The following is a 27,759-nucleotide window of genomic DNA, read 5'->3' on the forward strand; positions in this document are numbered from 1 at the left end:
CTCCAATATAGCGTTGTTATGTATCGTCCCATATACCACCATAACATAAGAATATACATTTCTCCATCCTTCAAGAAAAATAATACACAAAGTGAGCAGTTAGGAAAATTGGTTACTGTTATATACTCATTATACTCGATCCTCGCTACTCGCTTTTCACTTCTCAATACTCGATACACGTTCCTCGATACTCGATATTCTTAACTTGATGCTTGCTATTTCATAACTTTCTCTCCCCTCATCCTCACTCCACTTGAAGTTATTCGCATGTCTAAATGCACACTCACATACTCACACACTTATTTTCTTTGCTATGTTCGTATGTCTCGCACAACGTCGAAAGTAAAAAACGTGAGCAACAAATGAGGAAAAACCATAACATTTACTTATTTGAGGTGTGAGACAATATAGTGAAATGATCTGAATGCCTTAATAACTTGATCTCTGTCAAGAAAAATAGGCTTTTAAAGTTGATTTCTTTTAGGGAAAGTGAGCTCTGTTTTCTTTTTTGTGTTCCAGTTCTCTTTGTTCTTAGTTAATAAAAAAAATAACTTCACATTTGAAGAAATCGATTTAAAAGAATAGTGAGAATTGTCAGAAAATTCCCCAATTGGTGTATATTCGTACATGAGCATTAACTATAGAGTAGGTCCTCCAATGGGTGCAGACAATTCAAAATGATTGAGTACACATTAATCGAGTGTCAAGTATGACGTGGCTATGATCGAGTATACACTTGTCGATTGCACACGTATTGAGTGACCATGCATCTGGGTATCGAGTGACCGTGCATCGAGGATCGTGTGACGAGCCAACGAGGGTCGTGTGACGAGTAATCGAGGATTGAGTGACGGGTAATCGAGAATCAAGTTTCTTGGAAGGCCCAGGCATGCGAGGTGCATCTCAGGGGCGAAGCGGTAAAATCACACATTGATGACATTAACAGAAGGCCACTTTCCGTTACTTTTTCTACAAGTGACCATTTTTCATTTGGACCTCACAAATGAGGCCATCCGTACATAAAACCCGGTCATGATGGGTGTAGATAAACGTTAGATGACATTTTATAATTTTTTTGAAACTTGAAGGTACTAATGTAACTTTTGAAAGTCAGAAGTATTTTACAACGAAGTATTAATGGTTTTGTAGATATATTAATAAAGTTTTTTTTAATTTTTTTTTTTAAGTTTAAGGGTATTTTTAAAGCTTTTGAGAGCTTCAAAGTAGTTTTGAAACAAAGTACTAACGTTGTCGACCTAAAACCAATGATAAAGATATATATTTTTTTATTTTATTTTTAAAAATTTGAGGATATTTTTGAAACTTTAAAAAATTGAAGGGTATTTTTGATATAAAATACAAATAACTTACTTAAATTAATAATAGAATCTCGATGTTAATCACGCACGAGATTCCACGAGGAAAATCCCCTTCGAATGCTAGTGGTCGGTTTTCTATCGCTAGTGCGTGGGAAAGTTTGCGTCCTCGTCGTCCTAGGGTGTCTTGGGCTGGTATTTTGTGGGCAGGGGTGGTATTCCGCGTCACTTCTTTTGTGCGTGGTTAGCTATGAGGGACAGGTTAGGTACGCGAGATTGGTTGAGGAGTTGTGGTGTGTTGACAGAAGGGGGTGTCTTCTGTGTGGGGGAGGTGTGGTGTCGCGAGATCATTTATTTTTTGAGTATGGGTTTGAGAGAGAGGTGTGGTCTAGTGTGTTGCATCAGTTGGGTTCATCGCATCAGGTGGAGGGTTGGGATGTAAAGTTGAGTTGGTTGTGCCGAATGGGGTCGGGTAAGGGGGTGCGTAGTAAGTTGTTTCGTGTATTCTGGTGTGCTTCCATATACTACATCTGGTAGGAGCGTAATCGGTGGCTACATGGAGGTTGATCGAGGTCGGTGTCTGCTCTAGTTCACCTTATGGTCTTTACGGTTTGTGCTCGTACTGCTTCCTGGCGGATTGATCTTCTTGGTCTTATCTAATGTGTTTACGAATATTTTTTCTTTTTGAACTTTACGTTGTTCTTTGTTTTGCTGTTGTCCTTAGTTTGTGGGGTTTTGGGTTCTTTTCTCTGGCTTTCTCCTTGGTGGTTTGCGAGTTTGCGTTTATGTATTGGCTTTGTTCTGGTTTATCTTATTGGCTTTGTTTTGGTTTTATTGCCTGTCTTTGCTTGTGCTTTGTTGCTTTGATGCCTTAATCTCGGGCTGTAGGATCCTCTTGTTATTGTATAATAATATCACCTATACTAAAAAAAAATTTAAGTAAGCTCTCAACTCTTTCACCCAATATTAGCTTCCACAATTATCTGAATAATTAAGTCAAATTTGGAAAATATATAGAATCTTTTTTTATTCTACGCAAAATTTCACCGACAACCCAAATATATAGATTCTTAGTGTTAATCTGATTGAAATTTCATCAGAAAGCCCAAAACGAGGGAGCGAAAAAATTAATTTTCTTTATCTAAGGATCCATTTGGATTGACTTGAAAAAAAAATATTTATCAAAAAATTGCATTTAGATTTAAACACTTTTGATAAAAAGGCACTTGAAAAATTGTTTTGAGTGGTTGTTAAACTCTCTAATTTAAAAAATGATTTAATTTTTAAATTAAATACTTAAAAATCTGTTTCAAATATACCCTAAATCTTAGTAATTGAAGTCGAGATGAAAAAACTATTCGAATGAATTTTCTAAAAATACTAGTTTGGAAAGATAAAATAGTTTAAGGCTATTTGTGGCCATTTTCCAAAAAAATAAAAAAAAAAAAAAAAAAGAAAAAGAAAAAGAAAAAGAAAAAAACCCTTGAATCGTATAAATAGTCTAAAATTGAATCATCGGAGAAGCGATGAGCGTTGTAAACGGAGGCACTCCAACGCAGTCTGCAAATCCGAACATGGGAAGAGAAATGCCGAAGGTGGTGGTGATTATGGGGCCGACTGGTTCTGGGAAGTCTCGTCTCGCTATTGACTTGGCTTCACTCTTCCCCGTCGAGATCATCAACGCCGACTCTATGCAGGTTTATCGAGGATTGGACGTTCTCACAAACAAAGTTCCTCCCGAAGATCAAAATGGTCAGTCAGTTACTCTATATGTATGTTATTCTTTCCAATTGTTGGTGCGACCGTGCTTCCCCTGATTGCTCTTGATTTCTGATTTGGGTTTTCCAATGGGTTTCGTTATCTAGGAGTCCCGCATCATCTTTTAGGTACAGTGAGTCCAGACGTTGAATTCACGGCTAAAGACTTCCGAGATTCTGCCGTTCCTGTAAGTTAGCTATACTGTCTCGGTGCAAAAGGTTTTTGCTTCCAGTGTTCATTACGCATTCTCTGAGATGTAAATTGAAAGAGATGAAAATTGATGTCTGACATTTTCTATTCCGTTGAAAAGATACTAGCGTGGTCGAAAAATGTACTTGTCCTATTCTACTATAGTTTTGTATTGCTATTCTTCAGTGATATGGGTCGATGAGCTTTTACTAAGGTTCAATTTCTGCTTCTGGTCCTGAAGACCTGAACATGGTCAATAGTCTCCTCAATCAAGGTCAAGAAGTTAATGGTTTGTTTGGAATACATTTTCAAGTGTTCAATTTAAAAAATAAGTCATTTTGAAATAAATTTAAGTGTTTTGCAATCACTCAAAATAGCTTTTGAAATACTTTTAAAGTGTATTTTAAACAATTGTTTTTATCAAAGGAGTTTAAATAATAATGAACTTTTGAAAAATACTTTTTTCTTTAGTCAATCCAAACGGGTCTTAAATCTCCCGACCAACTCTCTTATGATACTGTAGTTGCTGGTCTCATTCAGACATAGAGAAGAAGAAGGCTAGGCCTCTCCTTAGTCATATCCAATACTTGCGGCATATAGGGAAAGGAGGAGAACCAGAGCGAGTCAAATAATTAGGCCAATTGGGATATATTGGATTTGTACTTGAGTCGTAGGAAGAGAAGGTGGTTAGTAACATAATAACTGGCTACTCAGAATTTAAAAGAAAACATTAGTGTTATAAAAGACTGGAAGAGAAACAATGGATATTGACTTATGGTCTAGAGACCATCTTTTAGGTTAGTAAGTCAACAGTCCTGTGCTGTTTGTAGCATATTAATCTTATCGTTTATATGAAGTGCGTGGGCTGATTTTTCCCCTTATAATCAATCTTATTTATGTGGTTTTGTCTTGTTTCTGCATTTTAATTTCTCAGGTTATCGATGACATAATTTCTCGTGGATGCTTGCCAATGATAGTGGGTGGAACGAATTATTATATACAGGTAAGAAAATGTCCAGTCATCTAATGATTAATATAATAATTTGAGTGCTTCAAGCAGCGAGTATTTTATTGCTCAAATTCTTATAATTGTTCTAGTACAAGATTGTTGTCATGTAGTCAGAAGGAAATTTTTGGACATCGTAAGACTAGTTTTTGACATTTTAGAATACAGTTTCTGGGGATCATCTTGTGACCTAGTTTTTGTCATTGTACATGAAATATGAATATGATCATTTGACTGGAGAAGTAGTAGGTGTGCTCAGTGTTACTAACATATAATACAAATTTGTACCGTATGATTTGAATCAAAACGAAGGGAAAACGATTTAAATCGTGGTTTTGAATAGGAAATTACATGTATTGTACGATTCAAGATATTGTATCATGCCCCGTGTTCTTGAATCTAAACATTTCTATTCACGAATCAGTAAAACTAAGAGAAAATGCAAAATTCCATTTTTGAGTTGAAGCATTGCCGAAGACGAGAGAAAACCTTGTGGAGCGGTCGGTATCAACATTGCGTGGATAAAAAATCATGAAACAAGCGTTCTTGTTGGCGATTAGTAGAAAATGGAAATGAAACTTGAGAGATGAACTGATGAAGAGTGTGGAAGAAGAAAGAAGAGGAAGGGCTGCAGGCAAGTTTCTCAATAGAAAGACTATTGATTTGAGATGCTTGTCTGGGACAAAATCTTATTATAACTATAAGTCTAAAATATTCAAATATCATTTAAACACGCACAAAGCATCTCAAATATAAAGTTCGTTTTTTTTTTCTTTTCCCATTTTTCTTGAGACTCTCTTTCTTCTTCAACAGAAATTGGGAAACATGATAGCAATCCTTCCTCTTTTTTCTTTCTTCGCACTCTTCATCAGTTATCTCTCAAGTTTTATTTTCCATTTTATTCTATCGTCGACAAGAACGCTTGTTTCGTGATTTTTTGTCGCCGACTACTTCACAAAGTTTTCTTCTTTGGCGCCAGCAACGCTGCAACTCGAAAACGGTATTTTGCCTTTTATTTATTATATATATATATATATATATATTAATCTACTGATTCGTGAATCAGAACGTTTTGATTCAAGATTGAGTCACACGATTCAATATCTTGAATCACATAGTACATTTAGTTACTCATTCAAAACCATGATTTGAATTGTTTGCCCTTCGTTTTGATTCAAATCATTGGATACAAAATGTGTTATCATACGTTTTTAAAAACACTGTTTATCTTCCTTTGGGAGATTTGAGACTTCATGTTTAACTTCTAATCACCCTTTTTTGTGGACTTTGCTCATATTATATATCATTTTATTACAGCAGGCTACCATGTTCTATTTCTTATGCAGGCCCTTGTTAGCCCGTTTCTTCTGGATGATTCTACAGAAAATATTAGCGGAAGTTGCTCCATTTATCACGGTAGTTGCTAATTCTACAGGTTTATGTTTAATAGTATTCATATGGATCGGGTGTATAAATTAATTTTTTATTCATGTTTTTCCAGGAGATGAAGAGCTGGGTATTGAGTTGGATGAGGGAAGAGATGATTTGAAGTATGACCATAACCATCTTAAAAAGATTGATCCAGTTTCAGCTAACAGAATCCATCCTAATAACCACAGAAAAGTAAGGCTGTCAGTTTATGTTATGTGTAATCCTTCTTATGAATGTGAGAACAAGTTAAGTCTTACTTTTATAACTCGAACGATTGATTTGAATTACAATGCTATTCTAGTGGCTAGTATATGGTTTTCAAGGGCGATTATCTTTAATTATAGCCACCAAATGGTAGAATAATGTCAATCATCTCTAAACACAAGTGGTAGACAAACCAGAGTTTTACATGAAATTTTGAATGTCATCTGTTCTGTGCGATCTGGTTTCCTAGTGTCGGGAAGTTTATGGTTTCTCTAATGTATCCTTTAGAATCATCAATCATTGTAGAGGTTTTTGCATTTCACATTTTTCATTCAAGAGGTGTTGGACACCTTAAACTTCTTCCTTTTGCTCATGTTTTTTCCGTAGTTAAGTTTTTCATATCAGTAAGTATTTGTTGAATATTTATACTTATGTGAGTTCCTCTTTGTTTTGTTTATGTTCTGAAACGAGTGTAAATATAATGTCTTTCTGGGGTTAGTCTTTCACCGACTTTAGGTCAGTTTAGGACTTCAGGGAATTGTTTATGTTCTGAAATGAGTGTAAATACAATGTGTGTTTTTTAAATTTCTTAGTTGGGTTGGGATGTGTTAAGAGTTAGGAAAGTTAAGGATCCGTAATAGAGCATTGCAAAATGGTTATTTCTCTTTTAGTCTAGTTCCATGTGGAATAGGATAATTGTGAGCAAGTACAGTTCTCATCCTTATGATTGGACGATGGAGCTCCTTTCTTTCTTTTGGTTTGGTTTGAGTGTGTAGTGGGTGATGGGGATGGTACCTTTTGTTGGGAGAATAAGAGGTCGGGAGATTGCCCCTTTTATAGTAGGTTCCTTAATCTATCTCATTTATCTACATTTGAACATCTTTGCATTCCTATTGTCTTGATTCATTCTAGGAGCTCTTTCTTCTTTTTGGATCCGTTGTTCTTTGTCCATTAGAGAAATGAGGGAGGTTATGGTAGGGCTTCTCTTTTAGTTCTTTCTTCCATCATCTACTGGACCCTTTCCCTTCAAGGGAGTATGTTTTCTCGAATTTCTGGAAGGTCTTTGTCTGACAAGTTATTCATGGAAGAATCAGTACTTTGGATATGCTGTCAAGGACATTTCTATCATCGGTTGGGTTGTTCATTTATATCCTTTGTTGGAAGGTAAGGAGGGTAGAAGAAGATCTAGATCACTCATTAAGGAGGCATTTGGGGCAAGGAGTTGGTTATTATAGTCCTAAGTTATTTTAGTTGGGTTATAATAATTCGTGTTTAAGGTGTAGATTATTTTAGTTTGGGTTATAATAATATGTGTTTGAGGTGTAAACTATTTTAGTTTGAGAATGAAATAATAAATATTGTAGCAAAGAATAAAAAATGATGAATGTAAAATGGTAAAAACTGTAGCAAATTGTAATACTGTAGCAAATGGGGGGATTGGGGACTACAAAATAGTATTTACTGTTGCAAGAGGTGGTTATTATAGTCTTAGGATAGCCCTTGCCCCAAACGACCCCTAAGAAGTTGTTATTATGTTTAGTCAGTATGTGTTGGCGATTTTAATCCTTTTATCTTTGCGTTACGCTCGTGCCGTTTTTTTATCTTACTTTGAGACTTTGCGTTATAAGATAAAGATTAATTGTTCAACTATGCATTTAATGCGCCGACTTGGGGGCACATGCGAATGACACGCGTTGCCTCTCTCTCTCTCCTCTCTCCTCGCGTCTGGCTATTTAAACGGACACTCTTCATCTTCTTCTTCTTCTTTTACTTCTCATCTCAAACCATAGCCTCCCGAGCATCCCCTTTGTCTAGACTTTGCCCATTCCGGTGACCAGCTTAAAAGATTGTTCACACCTTCCTCGTCGGAGCAATGTCGGATGCATTTGATTGCCAAAACGCGTCAATGAGCTTTTCTGGTGACAACCGGGTGAGCTCTTTCTCGTCCCCCTCTCGTTTTCTTTTGTCCTTTCCATCTCCCCCAACATCCACCAAATCAACAGCTTCCAGCAAACCAAAGCCTAAGACCACCGTGCCATCCATCGAAAAAGCCCCATTCAAAACTCCAACCTCTGGCGTTTATTCAAATTCCTAAGAAACCGGCGTCGACCAACTCATCTCCATCTACCCGAGCCTCCTTAAAACCTAAACCTTTCGTCTCCCAAAATTCTAAAAATCCCAAGTCCTCAACCCTTTCCAAGCCAACGCGGTAGCCTGCGTCGAAGACATCAGCAACTAAGCATGATGCGAAACCATACAAACAGCCTGCTCCACCACCTGTTATCCCAACCATCCAACCAATCATCTCGACACAAGACCCAATTCCTGAGCATCTTCGGACTGCTCCATCCCCTGTTGTGCGCCGAACAATTCCACTCTCCGTAGAACCTTTGGCCACCATATTCCCTATAGAGGCTGAAGATCAACCCGACGCATCACCACCCTACTCCTCACATACCCTTCTTGAGACTCGCCCTCTCTCCCCACCACCGCCATATGACCAACCCTTCCCGCAAGATGACTCTCAACATGGCGCAGTCGAGCTGGCTACAGGAAGTCTTTGGTGACATCCTAGCCAGCCTCGAAGAGAGATAAGAACTACGGAGTGCGGAGCAGCCGATGCGTCCGAAGGTGGTAACTGTATTGAGCAACAACGAGGAGATGTTAGCACAACTGCAAGAGGAATTGAATGAAGCCGATCGATGGGCCATTATTTTGGACCAAGAGATGGCTAAGGAAGAAGAAGAAGAAGAAGAGCAGCTGCAAGGGTCTATCCCTGTGGCAGGTGGTCCTGACGCATCCATGGCACGCCAATCTGATGCGAATGAAGGGCCAATAGTTCAGCCAACGAGGAAAAGAAGATTAATATTGGCCGAAGAAAGTGATGAAGAGAGGGAGGAAGAAATTGCAATTGGTCCTGTAGTTGCAACGCATGAGGAGAGCTCGGCTGAATTGAACAAGCTGGAACGCATGCTCGAGAAATATGTGCCAGCCAAAAGTGGGTGGAGGAAAGGAGCTTTCCAGAAAGAGTTGGAAAAAGAATTGAAGGCATTGGCCTAAGAAGCCGTTGCCTACGAGGCAGGAAGGAGAAAGCAAGGAAGAAAGCGACAATTTTCAGACATCTTAGTGGAGAAAGGTTTCTTCCCTGAACGCCATCCACTGCTAGAGTTTATACCAGAAACAGTTGACGTAATGGGCGAACGTCAACTTTGTGTCAACCCCACAAGAATCTGGCCAAATCTCGTCCGAACCTTCTACAGCAGTGAGTTTAATGAGTAAAAGAATGCGGCGTTAGTGGAAGACATAATAGTTCGTTTCTCTCCAAGAATTATTAATGAAGTTTTCAATGCGTTAAACAACCCCGACGTTGAAGGCAATCGCATCATTGAGCAGCCAACTCCCCAACACTTAGAGGATGCAATCCGAGTCGTAGCGAAGCTGGGAAGCAGTTGGCAAATCTCAACAACAGGCGTTATGACTTTGGCCAATAACGTTCTCCCCCACACTTATGGTTATATGTTGTCAAGAACAGAATTATGCCTACCTTGCATGATGAAACAATGTCGAGAGAGAGGGTGCTAGCCACTTACTGCATCATGCAATGCATCCCACTTGACGACGGACAGATCATCGCAGAGCAGATTAAAAGCATTAAGGGAGAACCACGTGACCAAGTATATTTTCTGTGGTTGATCTACGCGTTGTGTGAGTGAGTAGGCATCCCCGTGGAGGATGATTTTGAAGAAGTGGAAGGCCTAATGGACTTGGTTCTAATTTGGCGTTTGATGAGAGGATTGTCGTGTTAGCCAGACCTTCCACCAAAACCCAAAACCTCCAAGTCTTAGCCTTCAAAACGTGAAAGGAAAAGAAGACGCGTTGAGACTTCTGAAGAATAACAAAGCAATGAAGCCTCCTTTAACGGAGAATCCGAGGCTGAGCTTGTGTTAGAGAACGAAGAGTCCGAATTTGTGTACTTAAACCTTCCTCTTTTCCCTGAAGAAGTTGAACACATGGAAGAAGACCTTATCTTGCTGCCTCCTCCTCAAGACCTTCAAAATCAACCCAACTCGTACCTCCTGTCGATGAGCCAACAGATCCAAAAGCCTATGATAAAATGTAAAGGGACCTGGTTGGTGAGATAGTAAGCCCGCCGCATTCACCAAACCACTCTCTGCTAACCCAATTTAACCTCCCTGCGACCATCTATGAACCAAATGGGCTTGGAATCAACAATGCCCAAAATTCATAAAGTCCAGTTGGTGAGATGCGGGAAAACTCGTAGCAGAAGCTTGAATCTCATGCCAATCTTCCAATATCATCTTTTGCTAGCTTTAACATGGATGACTTCAAAGAGTTCATCCAAGCCCAACTTACACCAATCGCGACATCTCTCGAGGTGTTTCATATGTAACAAGCTACACCTCAGCGTCAGAACGTTGCTCTGAGGGATTACTTGTGCCAACAGACGCAGAGAAGTCAGGACCAATTTGAGCAGGGGGTGTTAAATTGCTCTACGTTTGTTAGCGCAGGTAATCCCTCAGGTCACGGGAATGGGAGAAGTCTAAACGAAGGGGATGCTAGGGGGGTTTTAGTTTGAGATGAGAAGTAGAAGAAGAAGAAGAAAATGAAGAGGGTTCGTTTAAATAGCCAGATGCGAGGAGAGAGAAGGGGAGAGAGAGAGAGAGAGGCAACGCGTGTCATTCACACGTGCCCTCAAGTTGGCTCATTAAATGCGCAACTGAAGAGACATGCATGGGACAGTGCACCACTTGAGTGGTGTATTCCCCTAATGTAATAGCTAGTTCTACTCCAACGCATAGCTATGCGTTAGCTCTGAACAGTTAAGCGTTAGCTGTGTTTTTGGTTCTCTTTTGGCAAGCAAACAAAGGAATTCAGTCTCAAAAATCACAAAATCATTCTCCAAACCAAACAAGTTAACAAATTAAAGAAGCGTCCCTGGAATGTGATTCTCAGCTTCCGATGCAGTGATGGCTTTGACGTGAGCATCAAGCAGGCTCACATAAATCGATGGAAGTTTTGCTTCGCTCGCCCTCTCTTTCAAAGTAGGGTTTTACTCCCTACCCATTGACTTTGAAGGGGTTTGATCCATCTTCTCTAGTCAGCTCGATCGACCCATGAGGAAAGATTTCTTTTATGATGAAAGGCCCAGACCAATGAGATTTCAACTTTCCTGGAAACAAATGCAGACGTGAATTAAAGAGCAAGACTTTTTGTCCAACAAAAAGAATTTTCTTACAGATGCGTTGGTCATGCCAACGCTTAGTCTTCTCCTTATAGATCGTCGCGTTCTCATACGCATCGAGTCTCCAATCATTTAACTCGTTCAATTGTAGTTTTCTAGCATCTTCTGCTATATCCAAATCCAAGTTGAGCTTTTTGACTGCCCAAAAAGCTTTATGTTCTACTCCTAAGTGTCTGACTTTATGACTTTCTAACTAACTAATTCTTTTTCATGTGGGCAACATCTCCTTTTCTAGGCGTTGGGCTTCAACAACTTGTGATTTGATGACATTAAATTCCATGCCTTGCTGTAGCAACCTGCCATTCTGATCAACTTAGATGCTGCTTGTCAGGTTACCCATACTGCAAGCAGTGTTTTCAAAGCGCAAGGCGCACCTCAAGACGACAAGTCCCTTGATTGCCTCAAGGCGAGAGGCGACGCTCGAGCAAAGCGAGGTGCAATGAATGAATAAATAAATAAATAAATAAATAAATAATATATGTAGAAGTAGAACATAAATTTGTATGCAAATGTCAAAGCCTCAAAGACTAATAATAGTAATCTAATCAATAAAAATGAACAAAACTCTAAAAGTAAAAGTTTAAATCATGATCAAATGTCAAACTCATCATCATCCTCCCCATCTAAATCTAAGGTTTCGTCCATTGCCTCTCTTTGGCCATTGGCCTTCTCAATGTCTAATTCTTCCTCATCGTCGTCATCTTCATCACTAACCACTTGTATAGTTGGTCTTTGCTCTTGAACTTTAGAAGTGGTGGCAGAGGCAGTTGACCTTCCTTTTGATCTAGTGTACGTGATGGGTTCTCTAATGCCACTAGCACGAGCCACATCTCCCCATGTGAGGTCCCCGTCATAAAAAACTAGCTTATTGTCAACTTCAACTTCATTATTTTCTTCATCCAATGTTCCGATCAGCCATTCATTACTCTCGTCAATATGATCTAAGGAGATTGGATCAAGTTGATGCTTTAGATCAAAGTGATCTTTAAGTGCTTGATTATACTTTATATAAACCAAATCATTTAAGCACTTCTGCTCCAATCAGTTTCTCTTTTTTTGTATGAATCTACAAATTATTAACCAATATAGAGTTATAAATATATTTTAAATCTTAAAATAATAATGTAGAAAACAAAATAATCACATACGTATTAAAAAACACTCCAATTGCGCCTCACACCCAAAAGCACTACATGTTAGATTAAGGACTCTCATGACTAATTTTTGCAAAATTGGAGTACTACCACCATAAAGAGCCCGCCATGATGCTGTTCACACATTTTGACATGATTTAGAACATTAATATTAAATATACTTGTATATTATTAATGTAGTAGGGAATGTCCTTACCTGGCGTCTTTAACTTTCCTCGTGTTGATTGCTAAATCAATGCCGAACATGTCTTTAGCTTCAGAATATAATTCTAACTCCACTGTGCATTGATTTTGACACTAATAGATGATATCAATCTTTGCACAATTTTAAGAAGGCCATTCATGAGTTCAACATCTTGAGTAATTCTATCCTTGTGGTCATAGAAAAGTGATGGATTCAAATAATATCCAATAGCATGTAAAGGTCGGTGAAGTTTGAAATCCCATCTTCTATCAATGATCTCCTAGATCGGCTTGTACTTCATCTCACTATCATTAAATCCACGCTTAATGATGCCCTATCCATAGCCTCATAAATATATCCCATTACAGGTTTATCACCATCGACAAGTCTAAATACTCGAACTAAGGGTCTGAATGCCTTTAAAGTATAGACCATTGAGTTTGAAAAGGATGACATCAAAACGGTGTCGGTTGCTCTCTTTCCCTTTGGATCTTTTGCCCATTTGGAAGTAATCCATTTCTCAGAAATAAACATCTTTCTCAAATTAGCTTTATTCCCGTGGATACTTGCTAGGGTAAAAAACGACGTTGCAAAACGTGTAACCACCGGTCTTACTAATTCATGTTGATTGGCGAACTCCCTCATCATGTTCAGTACGTACAAGTGATTATAAATAAAACTATTAAGTGATACAACCCTTTTAAGACATCTTTTGATCGGATCAATCTTCCCAATGTCCTCTAATATCAAATCTAAACAGTGGGCAGCACATGATATCCAATATAAATGTGGTCGCTTTGCTTCCAAATATTTGCCAGTTAGGATATAGTTTGAGGCATTATCGGTCACAACTTGGATAATTTTTTCTTTTCCTATCTTTTCCACCATGCCCTCCAATAGTTCAAACCATTTTTCTCCAGTTTTGATGTAGGAAGATGCATCAATTGATTCCAAAAATAATGTCCCAGCAGCAGAATGTACTAAAAAGTTTACTAAGGTCCTATCTCTTCTACCAGTCCACCCATCAAACATCAACGAGCAACAATTTCTTTTCCATTCAATCTCATAGTTGCTCATTACTTTTTTTTGTGTGTTCTACTTTCTTTCTCAAACATGTTACTCTTGCCTCGTGATAAGAAGGAGGTATCAACCCAGGCCCAAATTGTCCTATGGCTCCAATCATTACTTGAAAACTTTTCAACTGAATTGTATTTTGAAGGAAGTAGAACAACGCATGATAAATCCAACACATGAAAAACTGAACTGTTGCATCTCTACCTTCTTTGTTGTATCTTTCGATGATGGTTGATTGCTTCAACTTCTCTAGTCTATTCCGATCATCAGCAACCTTTGTTGGATTTGGTTACACAAAATTATCCATTGCTCCCTTTGTTCGTGGGGGTTTTGCTTGCGATTGCAATTGAATTGCTCATTTTCTAGATGTTCTGGTACTTGATTCACCAACTTCCATCTCATCCTCCATCTCCATCTCATCTCCATCAATAATATTCAAATCATAAGCACCATAGTCTGGGAGGGCATTACTTTCCTCCCTCTTTGCTTTTGTCTTCATTTGATACTCCTTCATTTCCTCTCTTACATTAGGTGGACATTTTAAGCATGCTTTAACATTTCGGTTTTCATTAACTAAGTGTTGTGTTGCCCGACAAATCCCACCCTTCGTGATTTTTCCGCAAAACATACATTTGCACGTATTCGTATCCTTTTCATTTTCTAATATCATATATTGCCAACCGGGATGTTTGCGTTTTTGCTCTCCCATCCTATTATAAAAGAAAGAAAAGAAACAACACCTTAAAAATCTACCTAGTGCTACTGTCTGCTATGCTATAAATCTATAATTTTATAACTTAGCTTACCAAAAAAAACTCAAATCGGTTTAAATAAAAAAACTTTAAAAACACAAACCAAGTTGAAGAGTCTACTGGAAAACCACAAACCAAAAAATTGGTTTTTTTTAATTAAAAAAATTCCACTCTGATTCTGCCGAAAATCACTATACTAAGGTCCCCCCAAAAAAGAAAAGACAAAACTTTTTAAAAAACTATTTGCGGAAAGAAGATTAATAAAAGAGGAGAAAAGAAATGGTTTTTATTTTTTAAAGTATCCACTCAGATCAGAATCTGCTGGAAAGAAGAATGGAAGGGAAAAAAAAAAACACTACAATCGGTTTCAACTTTCAAGTTTTCAACTTTTTTAAAATTAAAAATAAACAAAAAAGCTTTAAAAAAAATGAAAATAAACCCAAAAGAACTAACCTTTCTTAGAAAAATATTGAAGAATTTGCCGCAAAAACAATAACCTAACCTTTTTCAAAAAACAAGTTGAAGAATCTGCCGGAAAACCACAAACCGAAAAATTGGTTTTTTGAAAAAGAATTTCCATTCTGATTCTGCCGAAAATCACGAAAAAAAAAATCTAACCTTTTTAGAAAACAATTTTCCGGAAAGAAGAATAATAAAAAGGGGAAAAGAACTGATTTTTATTTGTTAAATGAATCCACTCAGATCAGAATGTGCCGGAAGGAAGAAGAATGAAAGGGAAAAAGAAAAACACTAATCTTTTTCTGTGATATTTAACCCTAAGAAGTGCAGCCAAGATTAAGAAGTTGAAAAGTTTTTCCTTTTTTTTGGAAGTTCTTCAGAAACTAACGATGAGAAGAAGTATTTCAAACTTTGCAGAAAACAGCAAACGTAAATGAGGAGAATTGGAAGAGTCACAAACACGTTTTCCTTTTTTATTTTTGCATGATCACAGATGGCTATATAATATTAGGTTGCATGGCTATGGTGGGCTTTTTTTCGTGGGCTTTAGGTTATAACATCGTATTAGTTTAAAGTAAAAAAAAAAAAAAAGAAAAGGAAACAAATCTAAATATAACTCAGGCGCACGCCTTGGCCAAGGCACAAGGTGCTGCAAGGCACCACGGGGCGAGCGCCTCACTCAACTCGCTTGCCCCAGCCACATACGAGGCGCACAGGCCCCTGGGCGCCTTGCTTCTCACCTAAGGCGCGTGCCCGGGTCGCCTCAACAACATTGCTGCAAATTGAGATTTGACGTTAAGTGCACGAGTGAAATGTATCTTCTTGCGTCCCCTTGGTTCCAATGCATGCTTCCTGCGTTGGCTTCTTTGCAACATTTAGTGAAAAATCTACGATTCCTACGTTATCAAACATTAGTAGTGCATTTTTCTCTTAAAAGGATACTTTTGTATGTATTGAACGCATATAAGTAATTTTATGTGTTTTTCTACTAAAATGAATACGTTTCTCATTATTTGGCTCTAATTATTCAAACTTTAAGAGAACAATAACTTGTATTTCTACAAGCTATCAGTATGGAACTATTTTTTCAGGGGATTTGACATTCTGATAGCTCAACACAGAGCTTTTAGGAGTGTGATTAAGGAGTTCCTCCTCCCTTCGCAGTTTTGAGTGAGGAGTTTTTTATGAAAGTGGGGTGTGTGTTTTGTCATGGGGTATTTGGGGTGAGAGAAATAACATCGGAGGATTGAGAGGGAGTCTTTGGATGTTTTCCTTTGTGATGTTCTTGGTTTCTCTTTGAACTTCGTTGATGAATTCCTATTGTTATTTTTCACTTGGTCTTATATTTTGTTTGATTGGAGCCCTTCTCTAGGATGTTCTTTTTTGTGGCTTGATTTTTTTATGCCTTTTAATTCTTTTTATTTTTTTCTCAATGAAAGTTGGTATTATATATATATATATATATATATTTAGATAAAGGTCTTTTAAGTAGCATGGCCTAAAAACTAACCTAGAATATGGGGACTTTCAACATTGTTTAGCTTTTTTTTTTGGGGGGGGGGGGTTTATTTTTCTGTCAAAGGTTCAATGCCCAATATCATTCAACATGTTGCTCGTGCTTCTGCCATTGAAATACAACTATGATTCCTTCCTTCTTTCTGTGCAAATAACCCAAAAACCCTTCGTCATATGGTGCACTACTTAATCTTGCACAAATTAACAGAATATCCTACCCAACTTTTGATTTGTTTTCATTCGACATTGAATATGTTGCAGATAAATCAATACCTGAGTTTGTATTACCGCACTGGCGTTCTTCCCAGTATACTTTTTCAAGGAAAGGCTGCTGAGGTATGAATCTTCTTTCCATTGAGCTATGTGATTATGGTAATATGTTTGTGCATGCCCTCCTTTTAGTTCTTCCTTGATGCTTGGACTTCTAAAATAAGTTTCTTTTCTTTAGATTATTCATTCTTCATTTCACATTGCATGCGTAAGTCCTTGAATGTTACTAAACCCATATCTTTTAATACATGGTGTAATATTGCATGTGGCAGGGCAGAATTGGGGTCAAGCTGATAATTTCAGATACAATTGCTGCTTGATATGTGTCGATGCTTCTGTTCCACAACTTGATGGACATGTTAATTCTAGAGTTGACAGCATGATGACTGCTGGATTACTTGATGAGGTCTATGACATTTACAATCCAAATGCAAACTATACTAGAGGATTACGTCAAGCTATTGGTGTTCGGGAGTTTGAGGAGTTTCTGAGATATCATGTACCCAAAGGTAGATGCGAAGATGATAGTGCTGGGTTTAGTCCAAAAAATTTGATGGAGTGCAATGAGATTTTGAAAGAGAATATGAGGTCAATCCCAAATTCACCAAGTGATGGCCAACCCAGTTTGCTACTGAAAGAAGCTATAGATAATGTAAAGTTGAATACTAGAAGACTGGTTCGTCGTCAGGTATGTGAATATCTATCTGTGAACTTCCTTTTTTTTTTTCTCTTCTCTGATGTGATTCTGTCAGAGAAGTGAACATGTTTTTCAAATGCAAATATCAATATGGATCGAGAAGGAATCTGTTATTTATTGTCCATTTGATGACCAATTTGTTTCGTATTTTCTGTTTTTCAAAAAGTACTTTTAGTTGCCAATTTCTTTGGTTTTTATATTTAAAGTAGTTTTTGAACAATCAGGGCTTTAATTAGTAGTTGGTGGGTATTTATAAAATTTTTGAAGGAAATGAGTCTAATGCTCAAAGTACAAGATATGAAACAAAAGGAAGCTTAACAACAAATGAAAGTACAATAAGATAACTAGACCAAATCTTTAACAAACCAAACAAGCTTAGTTAAGAAGAAATAAATGCATTCCAATTTAAGTTAATATCTTTTTTTTTTTTTTTGGATAAGAAACAATTTCATTGATTGAATGAAATATCCAAAGGGTACAAATGATCATAGGACCTCCTTCAGAGGTTTTTGGTTATACAAAAATGTTTCCAGTTAGCGATAAAGGAAAAATATGACTAATAGTCGGTAAATCTTTACACAAAACATAAAAACAGATTGAATGAAAATGTCTATAATGTTCTTTATCGATCAAGAAATTCCTTGGAAGATTCAAGAGTTCCTTTTTTCCCATATTTTCCACAAAACAGCACTGATGATGCTCAGCCATAAACGACCTTTAGAAGCTTTGAAAGGGATGTGACATACCATCAAACGATGCCAGCTTTGAGTAACATGAGGGAGAACCATAGACCAGTTGAAAGCCTCCAAAATCTCGTACCAAATCTTGCTAGTGAAAGGGCAGTCAATGAGCACATGCTGTACAGATTCATTATACTGCTGGCAGAGGCAGCACCAAGAGGGAGAGAGGCTAATCCAAGGACGACGCTTTTGGAGCCTATCCATAGTATTAAGGCAAGTATGGGACACTTCCCAAAGAAGGAATTTGACTTTTCTCGGGCAAGGGCAACTCCAAATCGCCTTGAATAATGATTCTGAAGAGGCAGGTGTGATGGAAATGAGGTGAGTGTATAGGGGTTTTGTAGTGAAGCCTTTAGGCTCAAGTTTCCATGTCCATACATCCTCACAGTCAGTATGTGGCAGGTTTGGGACAAGATGAGTGAATTCGGCCCATTCAAGAATTTCATCATCCTTTAGGAGTCTTCTAAAATTCATCCTCTAGGTGTTGTGTTCAATATTCCACACTTCCTTCACAGATGCCTCTTTGGTACCCGCCAAATGATAAAGCTTTGGAAAGACCTGTTTGAGGGGGGAATCACCAAGCCAAATATCTTGCCAGAAGGATGTTGAAGTGCCATTACCAATGTTGTACCAGATGTTGCCATAGATGAGGTCCTTTTGTGGGAGAATGTACTTCCGAGGACTTCTAGAAGAAGATGGCCTGCCAACAGATGCCTCAAAGTTGTAATGCTGAGAGCCATATCTGGCCTTAATCAAAATACGCCAGAGAGAGTCCTTTTCAAGGTGAAAACACCAAAACCATTTGGCAAGTAGGGCTTTGGTGTGCTGATTGATGTCAATAATTCCCAACCCCCCTTCATCTAATGGTTTATTGAGGCGATCCCATCTAAGAAGGTGAGATGTTTTTTTGTCCCTGCGGCCAGATCATAAGAAGTTTCTGAAGGATCGCTCAATGCCATTGGTAATCTTAAAGAAGGCCCATGAAGAATTTGGAAAGAGAGCACCATGAAGAAGCTTGACTCAAACAATCTCATAACGACAAAATCAAAGGAAGGGATTTGCCTTGAAAAATTCGTTGGTTCCTTTCAAACCAATTTTATGAGAGAATCACATAACTCCATTCACCCACAAAAAGGTGAGGAAGAGCTTTCAAAGAAGGCTCCACTGAAATCTGAATTACATTCTCTTTGAAAGCATTGCACGACACCCACTGCAAATTAAACAGAGAGTAACTTTCTCCAAAATGTTTTGAAAAACTACACCCAAAGCATAAATGCTGGCAGTCTTCCCCATTTTCCATGCACAAAGGGCAAATTTAGGGTAATAATGAGTGGCCTGTGAGCTTCTTTTTAAGGCACCAGCAATTAAGAGCTCCAAAAATCATAACCCAAATTCTGATGTTAATTCTTCTTGGACAACTTGATTTCCACAAAGCTTTGTACAGCCTTGAATCCATGGAAAAGTAGGCAGCCAGGTGCTTGAATAAAGATTTGACAGAAAACTGACCTGAAGCTTCCAACTTCTTTTATTTAGACTTTCAACTGCTTTTCGACCCTCTAAGACTCCAATAAAATTGATAGACCAGGAGAGAGTATTCAAGTCCAAATAATTAGAACTACTCCATTCGAAATTGAGGCAATATGGGCTACCTTGGAAACAAAGAGCTCGATGAAGATTCATTCATTATTTCAATGAAAGCCTTGTTTCCTTTCCAAAAAGAGAAAAAAAAAAGAGCTCAATGAAGATGAATTTAGCCATATGTCATTCCAAAAAAGAGATTCTTGTTCCACAACCAAGTTTGAAGGAAGCAAACTTTTCAACTTGCAACCACCCTCGAGATATATTAATCCAAGGACTTTTGAGGCTTCGGTTTTGCACATTCTGAGGATTAGGTCTCTTAGGTTCTCTTTGGGAGTCCGCTCGAAACCAGTCGATTCCTGAGCCATTCGTTCTCCCCTCTCGGAATTTACCGGATGTGTGCCAGTTATGAGAACCACTTCCATGTATGCTTTTCACCACCTTACACCATAGCATAGAGAATTTTCGGAACTATTTTTTCTTTACAATCCACCTTTATTACTATCTGATTGATTATCAATCTGAATTTGGTGTCAAATGAAGTAAGCAGTATACTAGTGGAGGTGCAAGAAAAGAATGAGGGTGCTCTTAGAACTCGATATGGAGAAGGCGAAGACCTATGTCGAAGTTAATTGGGAGTTCTCATTAACATTCTGGAAGTTAAAGGTTTTGAGAACTGTTAGTGGACAAATGGAGCTCATGTTTTAGGGTCGTAGCTGTGTAACTAAGCTTACTTAATCATGGCTTGTGGTGGACCAAGTAGTAAAGTCAATGGTGATGCTTTATCTTCTTTTCTTCTTGTTTTGGTGGCTGATCGTCTTAGTTTAGGAGGGTTTGATTGAAGGCTTCTTTATAGGCAAGGATGAGGTCTATATATCCCACCTTTAGTTTGCAAATGACACTTTTCTTTTTTGTTATATGCCTTGGATGAGGGAAGCTAAAAACTTGTACAACTTAATCGATGGTTTTGAGCTTCTTGAGGAGTTATGAATCACTCTTTAAAGTCTTTTGCCGTGGGTTCACACACTGAGAAGAGGGAAGTTGAGCTTGTTCTTTGCTGTCAGTTTTGGGGCTGTAAGCTGGGAATCTGGCCTAGGACTATCTAGGTAAGCTAATATATTTTATCCTGAATTCCTGTGTTGGAAAAAGTTCAATTGAGACTATATAAATGGAGAAATATTACTTTTTCTGGAGGTGGGTGGTTAACTTCGTTTTAGCTGTCCCTTTTTTCCCCTCTTCTCCTCTTCTTCCTCTCTGTTTTTTATCTTCCATTACGGCATCTAAGGAAATTGATAATTAGTAAGGATTCTATAAATGGGAAGGTGCAGTACAGCCTAGATGGTGGTAGCCATGAAGTTAATTGGAAGGTGGGTCCCTTCCCCTTATTAATGGTGATGTTAGCGATGGTAATACTTTAGAAAAGAAATACTAATGTCTTCATCTAATAGATCTGGCACTTCTCCCCCTAACTGATTATTGTGGGAAAGAGTTATGTGAGTGTGTGATAGGAGCCAAACTGATATTAATATGGAGATGATAAAAAGGTTTCATGTTTGGTGAAGAAATATGAAAATGAAGACCCTACTCTTGTTGATCTAAGGAAGGTTTTTAAGTACAAGTCCCACAGTTCCTAATATGTCAAATTTAATTGTTTTCTTTAGAACTCAAGGACACAATTGTACAACCTATAGAACATATCCTATTCAAATAAGTTCGTAATTTAGTTGTTTTCTTTGGATGGTTAATTTCTTTATAAAGAGAGTTTTGTCATTGTTTCTGTAGCTATGTCTACTTGGTGAGGGTCTTTGTGATGTTTTCAATTTGGAGTTGTGAGGCTTGTACTAAGGATACCTCGTGCAGTCTAAGAGGTTCATGTCTTTGAGTTTAGCCTACTCACATCCTGGGATCGTCGTGGACACCTTAAAACTAGAATACAAGTAGCACACAAGCACACATTTGGCCAAGGGGAACTGTCCCTTGCTTTTCTCTTTATTCTCTCCAAAATAAATTTCTTACAACTCTAACGTGTGGAGTGAGATGATCCAAATGAAGGACTTGTCCCCTATTTATACAAGTATTTACAAACTACTTTTCCTATTCTCTAGGAAAGTTGAGAAACTTGGAGAAGTGGAGAAGCTAAATTTAGCAAACCCGAATTCCCTACCCTTCCGCCCCAAATAAGGCTTCCATGCTAATAATAGCATGTTGCCAAGTCAACTTCCTTAATTCAAGGAACTTGACTTGCTGCCTACTCCACTCCGAACAACATATTGTTTACTCGGTCATTTTGCTCCTTTGAAAATGCCCATTAAGTTTGGAGAAGAGTTATAGCCTCAGCAGTTCACGCCTTCATCTTAAAGGTTTGCTGACAGGATTGTTTGTATGAGCCCGAGCGTCAGCCCTTTTCTGTCGCGCTCGTGCGCATGTTGCTGCATGCACACGCCCACCGTGTGCGCCTGCGCCCATGCTAGCGCTGCCTAGCGCGCGCCAAGGCCTTCCCAACACTTGCTACCTTGTTGTGTCCGACCATGCCCGTGCATGCCTTTGCGCCAACCAATGCCCATCCCGGTACCATGTGTCCACCCATGCCCGTTGGTGTATTAATGCCCTTCCGAGGCCCACCTGTCTTGGCTGTGTGCCAAGGCATGCCATGCTACCCTGTGGCTTGTGAAGATGTCAGCCACCCACTGATTATCTCCACCTCAAGTATATCGCTCACCCCGCATGCACGCACGGATGTGCAGGCGTGCACACGGGGCAGACAGGGGGCTGAAGCTCGGGTGCGCATAGACAACCTGTTAGCAGACCTTTGAGATGAGGGCGTGATCTGCTGAGGTTGTAACTCTTGTCCAAACTTGGTGGGCATTTTCAGAGGAACAAAATGACTGAGTAAACAGTATGCTGTTCGAAGTGGAGTAGGGAGCTAGTTGAGTTTCTTGAATTAAGGAAGTTGACTTGGCAACATGCTACGGAAGACTTACTTAGGGATGAAGTGTAGGGAATTTGGGTTTGCTAAGTAGGGAAAGTTGACTTGGCAACATGCTACGGAAGACTTACTTGGGGATGAAGTTTAAAATTGTCTAATAGGTTTCTGAGCTTTCAATTTTGTATTTAATAAGTTTCTAAACTTAAAATTTTTTGTCGAATAGGTCCTTAAACTTTCAATATTATATCTCACATGCCCGTGATATATTCAATTTATTTTAAAAAAATTAATTGTAATTGATATATTGGCTGTAAAATTGAATATTATGTCTAATAGAACCTTAAATTTTTACTTATATATATAGTAGATACGTGGATTTTAAAGAATATGTTGAATGGGTCAAGGACCTATTCGATACAAAATTGAAAACTTTAAGGATTTATAAGACATAAAACTGATACTTTAAGAATCTATTAAATGTTTTCTAAAGTTTATAATGGACATAAATGTTAAAATTCAAGAATCTATTAGACACTTTTTAAAGCTCAGGGACTAGACTTATTAGATACAAAATTGAAAGTTTGAGGATCTATTCGGCACATTTTAAATGTTCATGAATCATGAATCAAATAGACACAAACCTAAAAGTTCAGGTAGTAAAAAACGTATTTCTGTCTCTCTAGTTTTTTATTTTTTATTTTAAGAATGAGAATATTAGGATCAAAATTTTTAAATGGTATATAACTTAGAGACCGCGGATTGGTATGTACTTACAGTCATTTGGAAAGGTTCCTACCCAAAAAATGAGAACTTTCCTGTGGGAGCTTAGCCTTCGAAGGAGAATGCCTTTCTTTCTTCTTTTCCCTTCATAGAGAAAATGCAGAATCACAGTTTCATCTCTTTTAGCTTTTGTCCTTGTTAAAAAGTATTGGAACCACATGTTGGAAGGCTTCGGCTGGAGCATGGCCATGCCTGGAAATATCCACGATCTTTTTGCTTTAATTTTTGTTGGATATCCTTTTAAAGAAGAAAGAAAAACTCTCTGGCTTGCCTCCAATATGTCCCTCCTTTTGGAATCTTTGGTGTGAGGGGAATGAGCGGATCTTCAACGACAATGAAGGAAATCCCTTGGTTTCCTCAAAAAAGCTTAGAGATCTATATAGGCCTAAATTCTAAATATATGTATAAGTACATGCATTAAAACGGTACAGGTATGTTTTTATCCAATACTTTCTGTATGAAGTGTTATTTGTTGGTTTCAGAGGAGGCAGCTAAGGAGGCTGGAGACTTTGTTTGGATGGAAGATCCACTATGTTGATTCCACGGAATATATAACATGTATAACTTCTGTAATGATCTTAAGTTTATTATTTATTTAATTAATTATTTTATAAGCTTCCTCTTGCCTGATCCATTATCCTGAACACCTGCTATTTCAAATGCCTAGCCAAAGTGGAGGATTCGTGGACTGCACAAGTCGTTGAACCTGCAGTCCACATAATTAGGTCTTTCCTTAAAGATGGTTGTTCAGCGACTGAGACAATGAACCCGCATAACTCAGGGCAAACAATCAAGAAGGACGTGTGGACACAGTATATATGCCAGGTAATATAATATTGGGTTGGGTGTGTTCCTATTTACTTTTGCATTTTAAAATTGAAGATAGTTTTCTGCTACAAAATAGTCATTTGCTTAAGCTTCTGAGTCATCGATTATTTAACATGGTATCAAAACAGGTGATCCATGAAGTACTGTGCTCAAACCCATGCATTGTTATTTCCTCTCAATTAATATTGATTCACTCGTTGGGTCTTCTACATATTTTTGAGCCCACACAAGTGATGGAGAGTGTTGATATAATATTAAATTTACTTTCACCGATTAGGTTAAGCTTTGGGTCAATCAGTGATTTAACAAAGAATAAAATGGTAAAAAGCTGGGAAAATGAGCAATATATTGTTGCTTCAAAGTATTCTCTACACTGAATAATTAGCAAAAACCATTGAATGGCATAGTTGACATCATCTTTAATCTTCTATATTCTTACATAAATATTGTTGAAACTGCATGAAAGCACAACATTTCAAACACTTTTCCCATACAAAAGAATAAAGAAGAATTGAATACCACCTGTTTAACATATTCCTGAAAGTAGTTGATTTGTACAGGCTTGTGGGAATAAAGTATTAAGAGGAGCACATGAATGGGAACAACACAATCAAGGTCGCACGCATCGGAAACGAATGTATCGGCTTAAGAAGAAGTGTGAAGCGCTTTCCTTGCTGCAACAGAAACTATCTCCTCAAGAGTAGCTCTTATGGCTTGCAGTTTTGGTAATGCAAAGTAGTATTGGCATTGTTTTTTGACTTTTTATTAACCCTTTAGATTTTAGGAAAAAAAAAAATGTTAACCCTTTAGATTCAATCAAATGTAATTTAGGCTCTTAAGAGTCGAACTGCATAAGCCTAGTTTATAATGAGCCGTCTCTTGGTTTCTGATTTTTTTGCTCCTTTTTTCGGGCCCTTCTAGGATACTGTTACCCTTTTAGTGGACATATCGCCCACAGGTTTTGGAATCTTAAACCTAAAAAAAAAATGTTAAATTTGAGGGATTAAACTAAGGGTTTAGATAGTCTAGATTTAACAAAACTATATTTGGAGTGCAACAAAGTCTGTGTTTGGAGGGTAGGTTTGAGAAGATTTAGATAGTTTGTTAAATATTTTGTTGTATTTAATTAAAATGTTTAGATTTTAGATTAATTTAAAATGTCATCTTAATTATTTGTTTGATTACTTTAATATAGTTAAGTTTATTTTTATTTCTAATTAGTTTAGGAACTTGTAGTTTAAATTCAACCCAAATTCAATTACTTTTTCAAAATGTTTTAAAGTAATGCTTGTTTTCGGCATTTTAAATGAATATTCAAAAATCAGATTTTTTTTAGAAAATTTATTTTCAATAATTTGATATTTTAGGCTCTTTGATAATTATTTTGTTTTTTTTTGTTTTTTTTTTTTTCCTTAAAAATGAAGCATATAATCTCCCATTTTCTTATCAATACAAAAGTAGAGTTTTTAACTAAAATCTAAAAACAAAAACAAGTTTTTAAAAACTTTTTTTTAGTTTTAAATTTTGACTTGGTTTTTAAAAATATGGATAAAAAGTAGATATAAAAACAAAAGACCTAGAGATGAAAAGAGTGTTTTTAGACTTAATTTTTGAAAACTAAAATTAAAAAATTAATAGTTACTAAATTAGACCTTAATTTTACAAATTAAGCAAGCAGAGGATCTATGTAATTTATTATTCATTTTATTTTAACTTTCTCAGTTACACACAAAAAGAGGAAAAGTTTTAATTTGATATTGTCGAAGCCCCTTTGAATTGGTTCCTCATGTATCTTATTTTTCGCAAATCATTATCAATTTATACATGATAAGTCATCCCTCCAGAGTTGGTGGGTTTTATTATTAAAAAACATTAATTTTATATCAATTTTATATCTTATTAACTTATTCATGTGGACTTTAGGAGTTCATAACTCCTTAGAATTCATAACTCTTACTCCAAACACCTCCTAATTTCACTGACTTCTTGAGACAAGCATACTCTTTAAGAGTGAAGAAAAAATTTGGGCTTGGATTTTTATTTATTTATTTATTTAATTTAAGGTTCTCTTAACTTGTAGGCAAGACTGGATGATATTGGTGGAGCGATTGTTGTTGGAGCCAGTTTACACTAACAATAATCTGATTCTACTCCTTTTTAAAGCAAAAAATGATGATGCTCATTTGATTGGTGACAAGATAGCAGAGATCTATTCACTTGGGCGGATTAGACATTGAGGCATATAGTAGAGAAACATTGAACTATTTTTAGTTGGCACATAGTTATTTGAAGCATAAAAGGGTCGGTTAACGTTTCTTGTTTCTTGTTTCTTGTTTCTGTTTTTCATTCTTTTTAAGAAATTAACTTGTTTGATAACTGTTTCCGTTTCTTTTTTCTAAAATTTGAGAAACGTTTCTAAAAATTGGATCAAATTTGATGAACTAACAAAAGTCGTTTCTCCATGTTTTGTTTCAAGAGCGCCCACTTGGAGACTTGGGATCTCAACAGGAAATGCAAAGGTTGCAACAATGAAAGTCGGCCGGGCTTTAAGTTCTTAGGAAGAGCTATACGAGGCAACTCACGTACGGTTTGGGAGTCGAGCCCCAGCACAAGGACTTAGATCAACACTTATTTAATAGCCGTCATCAATTGGAAGCGAACAAGATGGTGATGGATTGTGATTGGTCAAAACCTATTGCGACCCATCCAGAATGGCCATACGTACTAAGACCTTATTCACACAGCGAAGAGAGGCCGAATTTCCATTTTATATATTTGCGTGAAATAAAAAGTTGGCTTGGCTGGTTGGTAGTGAGGCATGCTCAAGCCTCATCCATGGGCTAAACTTTTGTCTTGGGTTCAATTGACAAAAGTTCAATTCCTAGGGCTACAAGTTCATTTTATTATTATTATTATTTTTATATTTTATTCTTTTCTATATTAATTTGGCTAGATCTCTTTTGCATTTCTTTCTTTCTTTTATATATTATTTTTCTATTATTTTTTGTATATTTATATATTTAATTTAATTTTGAATTTTAATTTTTCTAATATATATATATTGGCAAAATTTCAATATATATTATTCAAATAAATTTTGAATTTTACATTTTAAATTTTGTAATATGCATGTTTATATATTATTTTAAATTTAAATTTATTAATTTTAGTACATTCGAAATTGATTGGAATTTTATAATATATAATTTTTTTGTTTACTAAGACATTCAATTAGGTCCACTTCAATGTTTTATAACCACAACATTTACGTAAAAATATAATTGGGTCGAATTTGAGTCAACAATATTTAAGATAAATGTGAGTGATAAATAATATTCCAAAATAAACTTTAGCAACATATGAATGATAAAAGCAATTGTATTATAGTTGTTAGTTTTGCATCGAGATTTGTGTGTATTTGATAATGTAAATGTTTTATAATTCTTTTTTATAATTTAATGCAGGCTATATATTTTTTATTTTTTATAATTAAATTATTTAAACTATAAAATAAGATAAAATGTCAAGAAAAAATACAAGAAACAAGAAATGATTATCAAATAAGTTCTTGTTTCTGTTTCTTTTTTTCAAGAAACAAGAAAAAAGAAACAGAAATAATTATCAAACATATTCCT

General features: G+C 36.9%; 1 protein-coding gene across 5 annotated transcripts; it reads left to right on the top strand.

The window, feature by feature from the left end:
- Nucleotides 1-2,822: 2,822 nt before the first annotated feature.
- On the top strand, nt 2,823-27,065 carry IPT2 (tRNAisopentenyltransferase 2). Of its 5 annotated transcripts, XR_005483423.2 has the most exons (12): nt 2,825-3,068; nt 3,182-3,261; nt 4,198-4,266; nt 5,616-5,685; nt 5,771-5,892; nt 16,567-16,641; nt 16,853-17,263; nt 23,779-23,854; nt 23,964-24,121; nt 24,685-24,849; nt 26,205-26,425; nt 26,601-27,065. XR_005483423.2 is itself a non-coding variant. In XM_039039202.2 (11 exons), the coding sequence occupies exons 1-10, from the start codon at nt 2,843-2,845 to the stop codon at nt 24,826-24,828; spliced, it is 1,431 nt and encodes a 476-aa protein (XP_038895130.1). In that variant the 5' UTR covers nt 2,825-2,842; the 3' UTR covers nt 24,829-24,849; nt 26,601-27,065. The 5 variants fall into 5 exon arrangements, 3 of the variants coding, with proteins under 3 accessions (XP_038895131.1, XP_038895130.1, XP_038895129.1); XR_016531444.1 differs by lacking the exon at nt 26,205-26,425 and having other exon boundaries at nt 2,823-3,068; nt 24,672-24,849; XM_039039202.2 differs by lacking the exon at nt 26,205-26,425.
- Nucleotides 27,066-27,759: the final 694 nt, after the last annotated feature.

Source organism: Benincasa hispida, chromosome 8 (genome assembly GCF_027475165.1).
Source record: "Benincasa hispida cultivar pf3 chromosome 8, pf3_genome.v1.1, whole genome shotgun sequence".
Taxonomy (NCBI): Eukaryota; Viridiplantae; Streptophyta; class Magnoliopsida; order Cucurbitales; family Cucurbitaceae; genus Benincasa; species Benincasa hispida.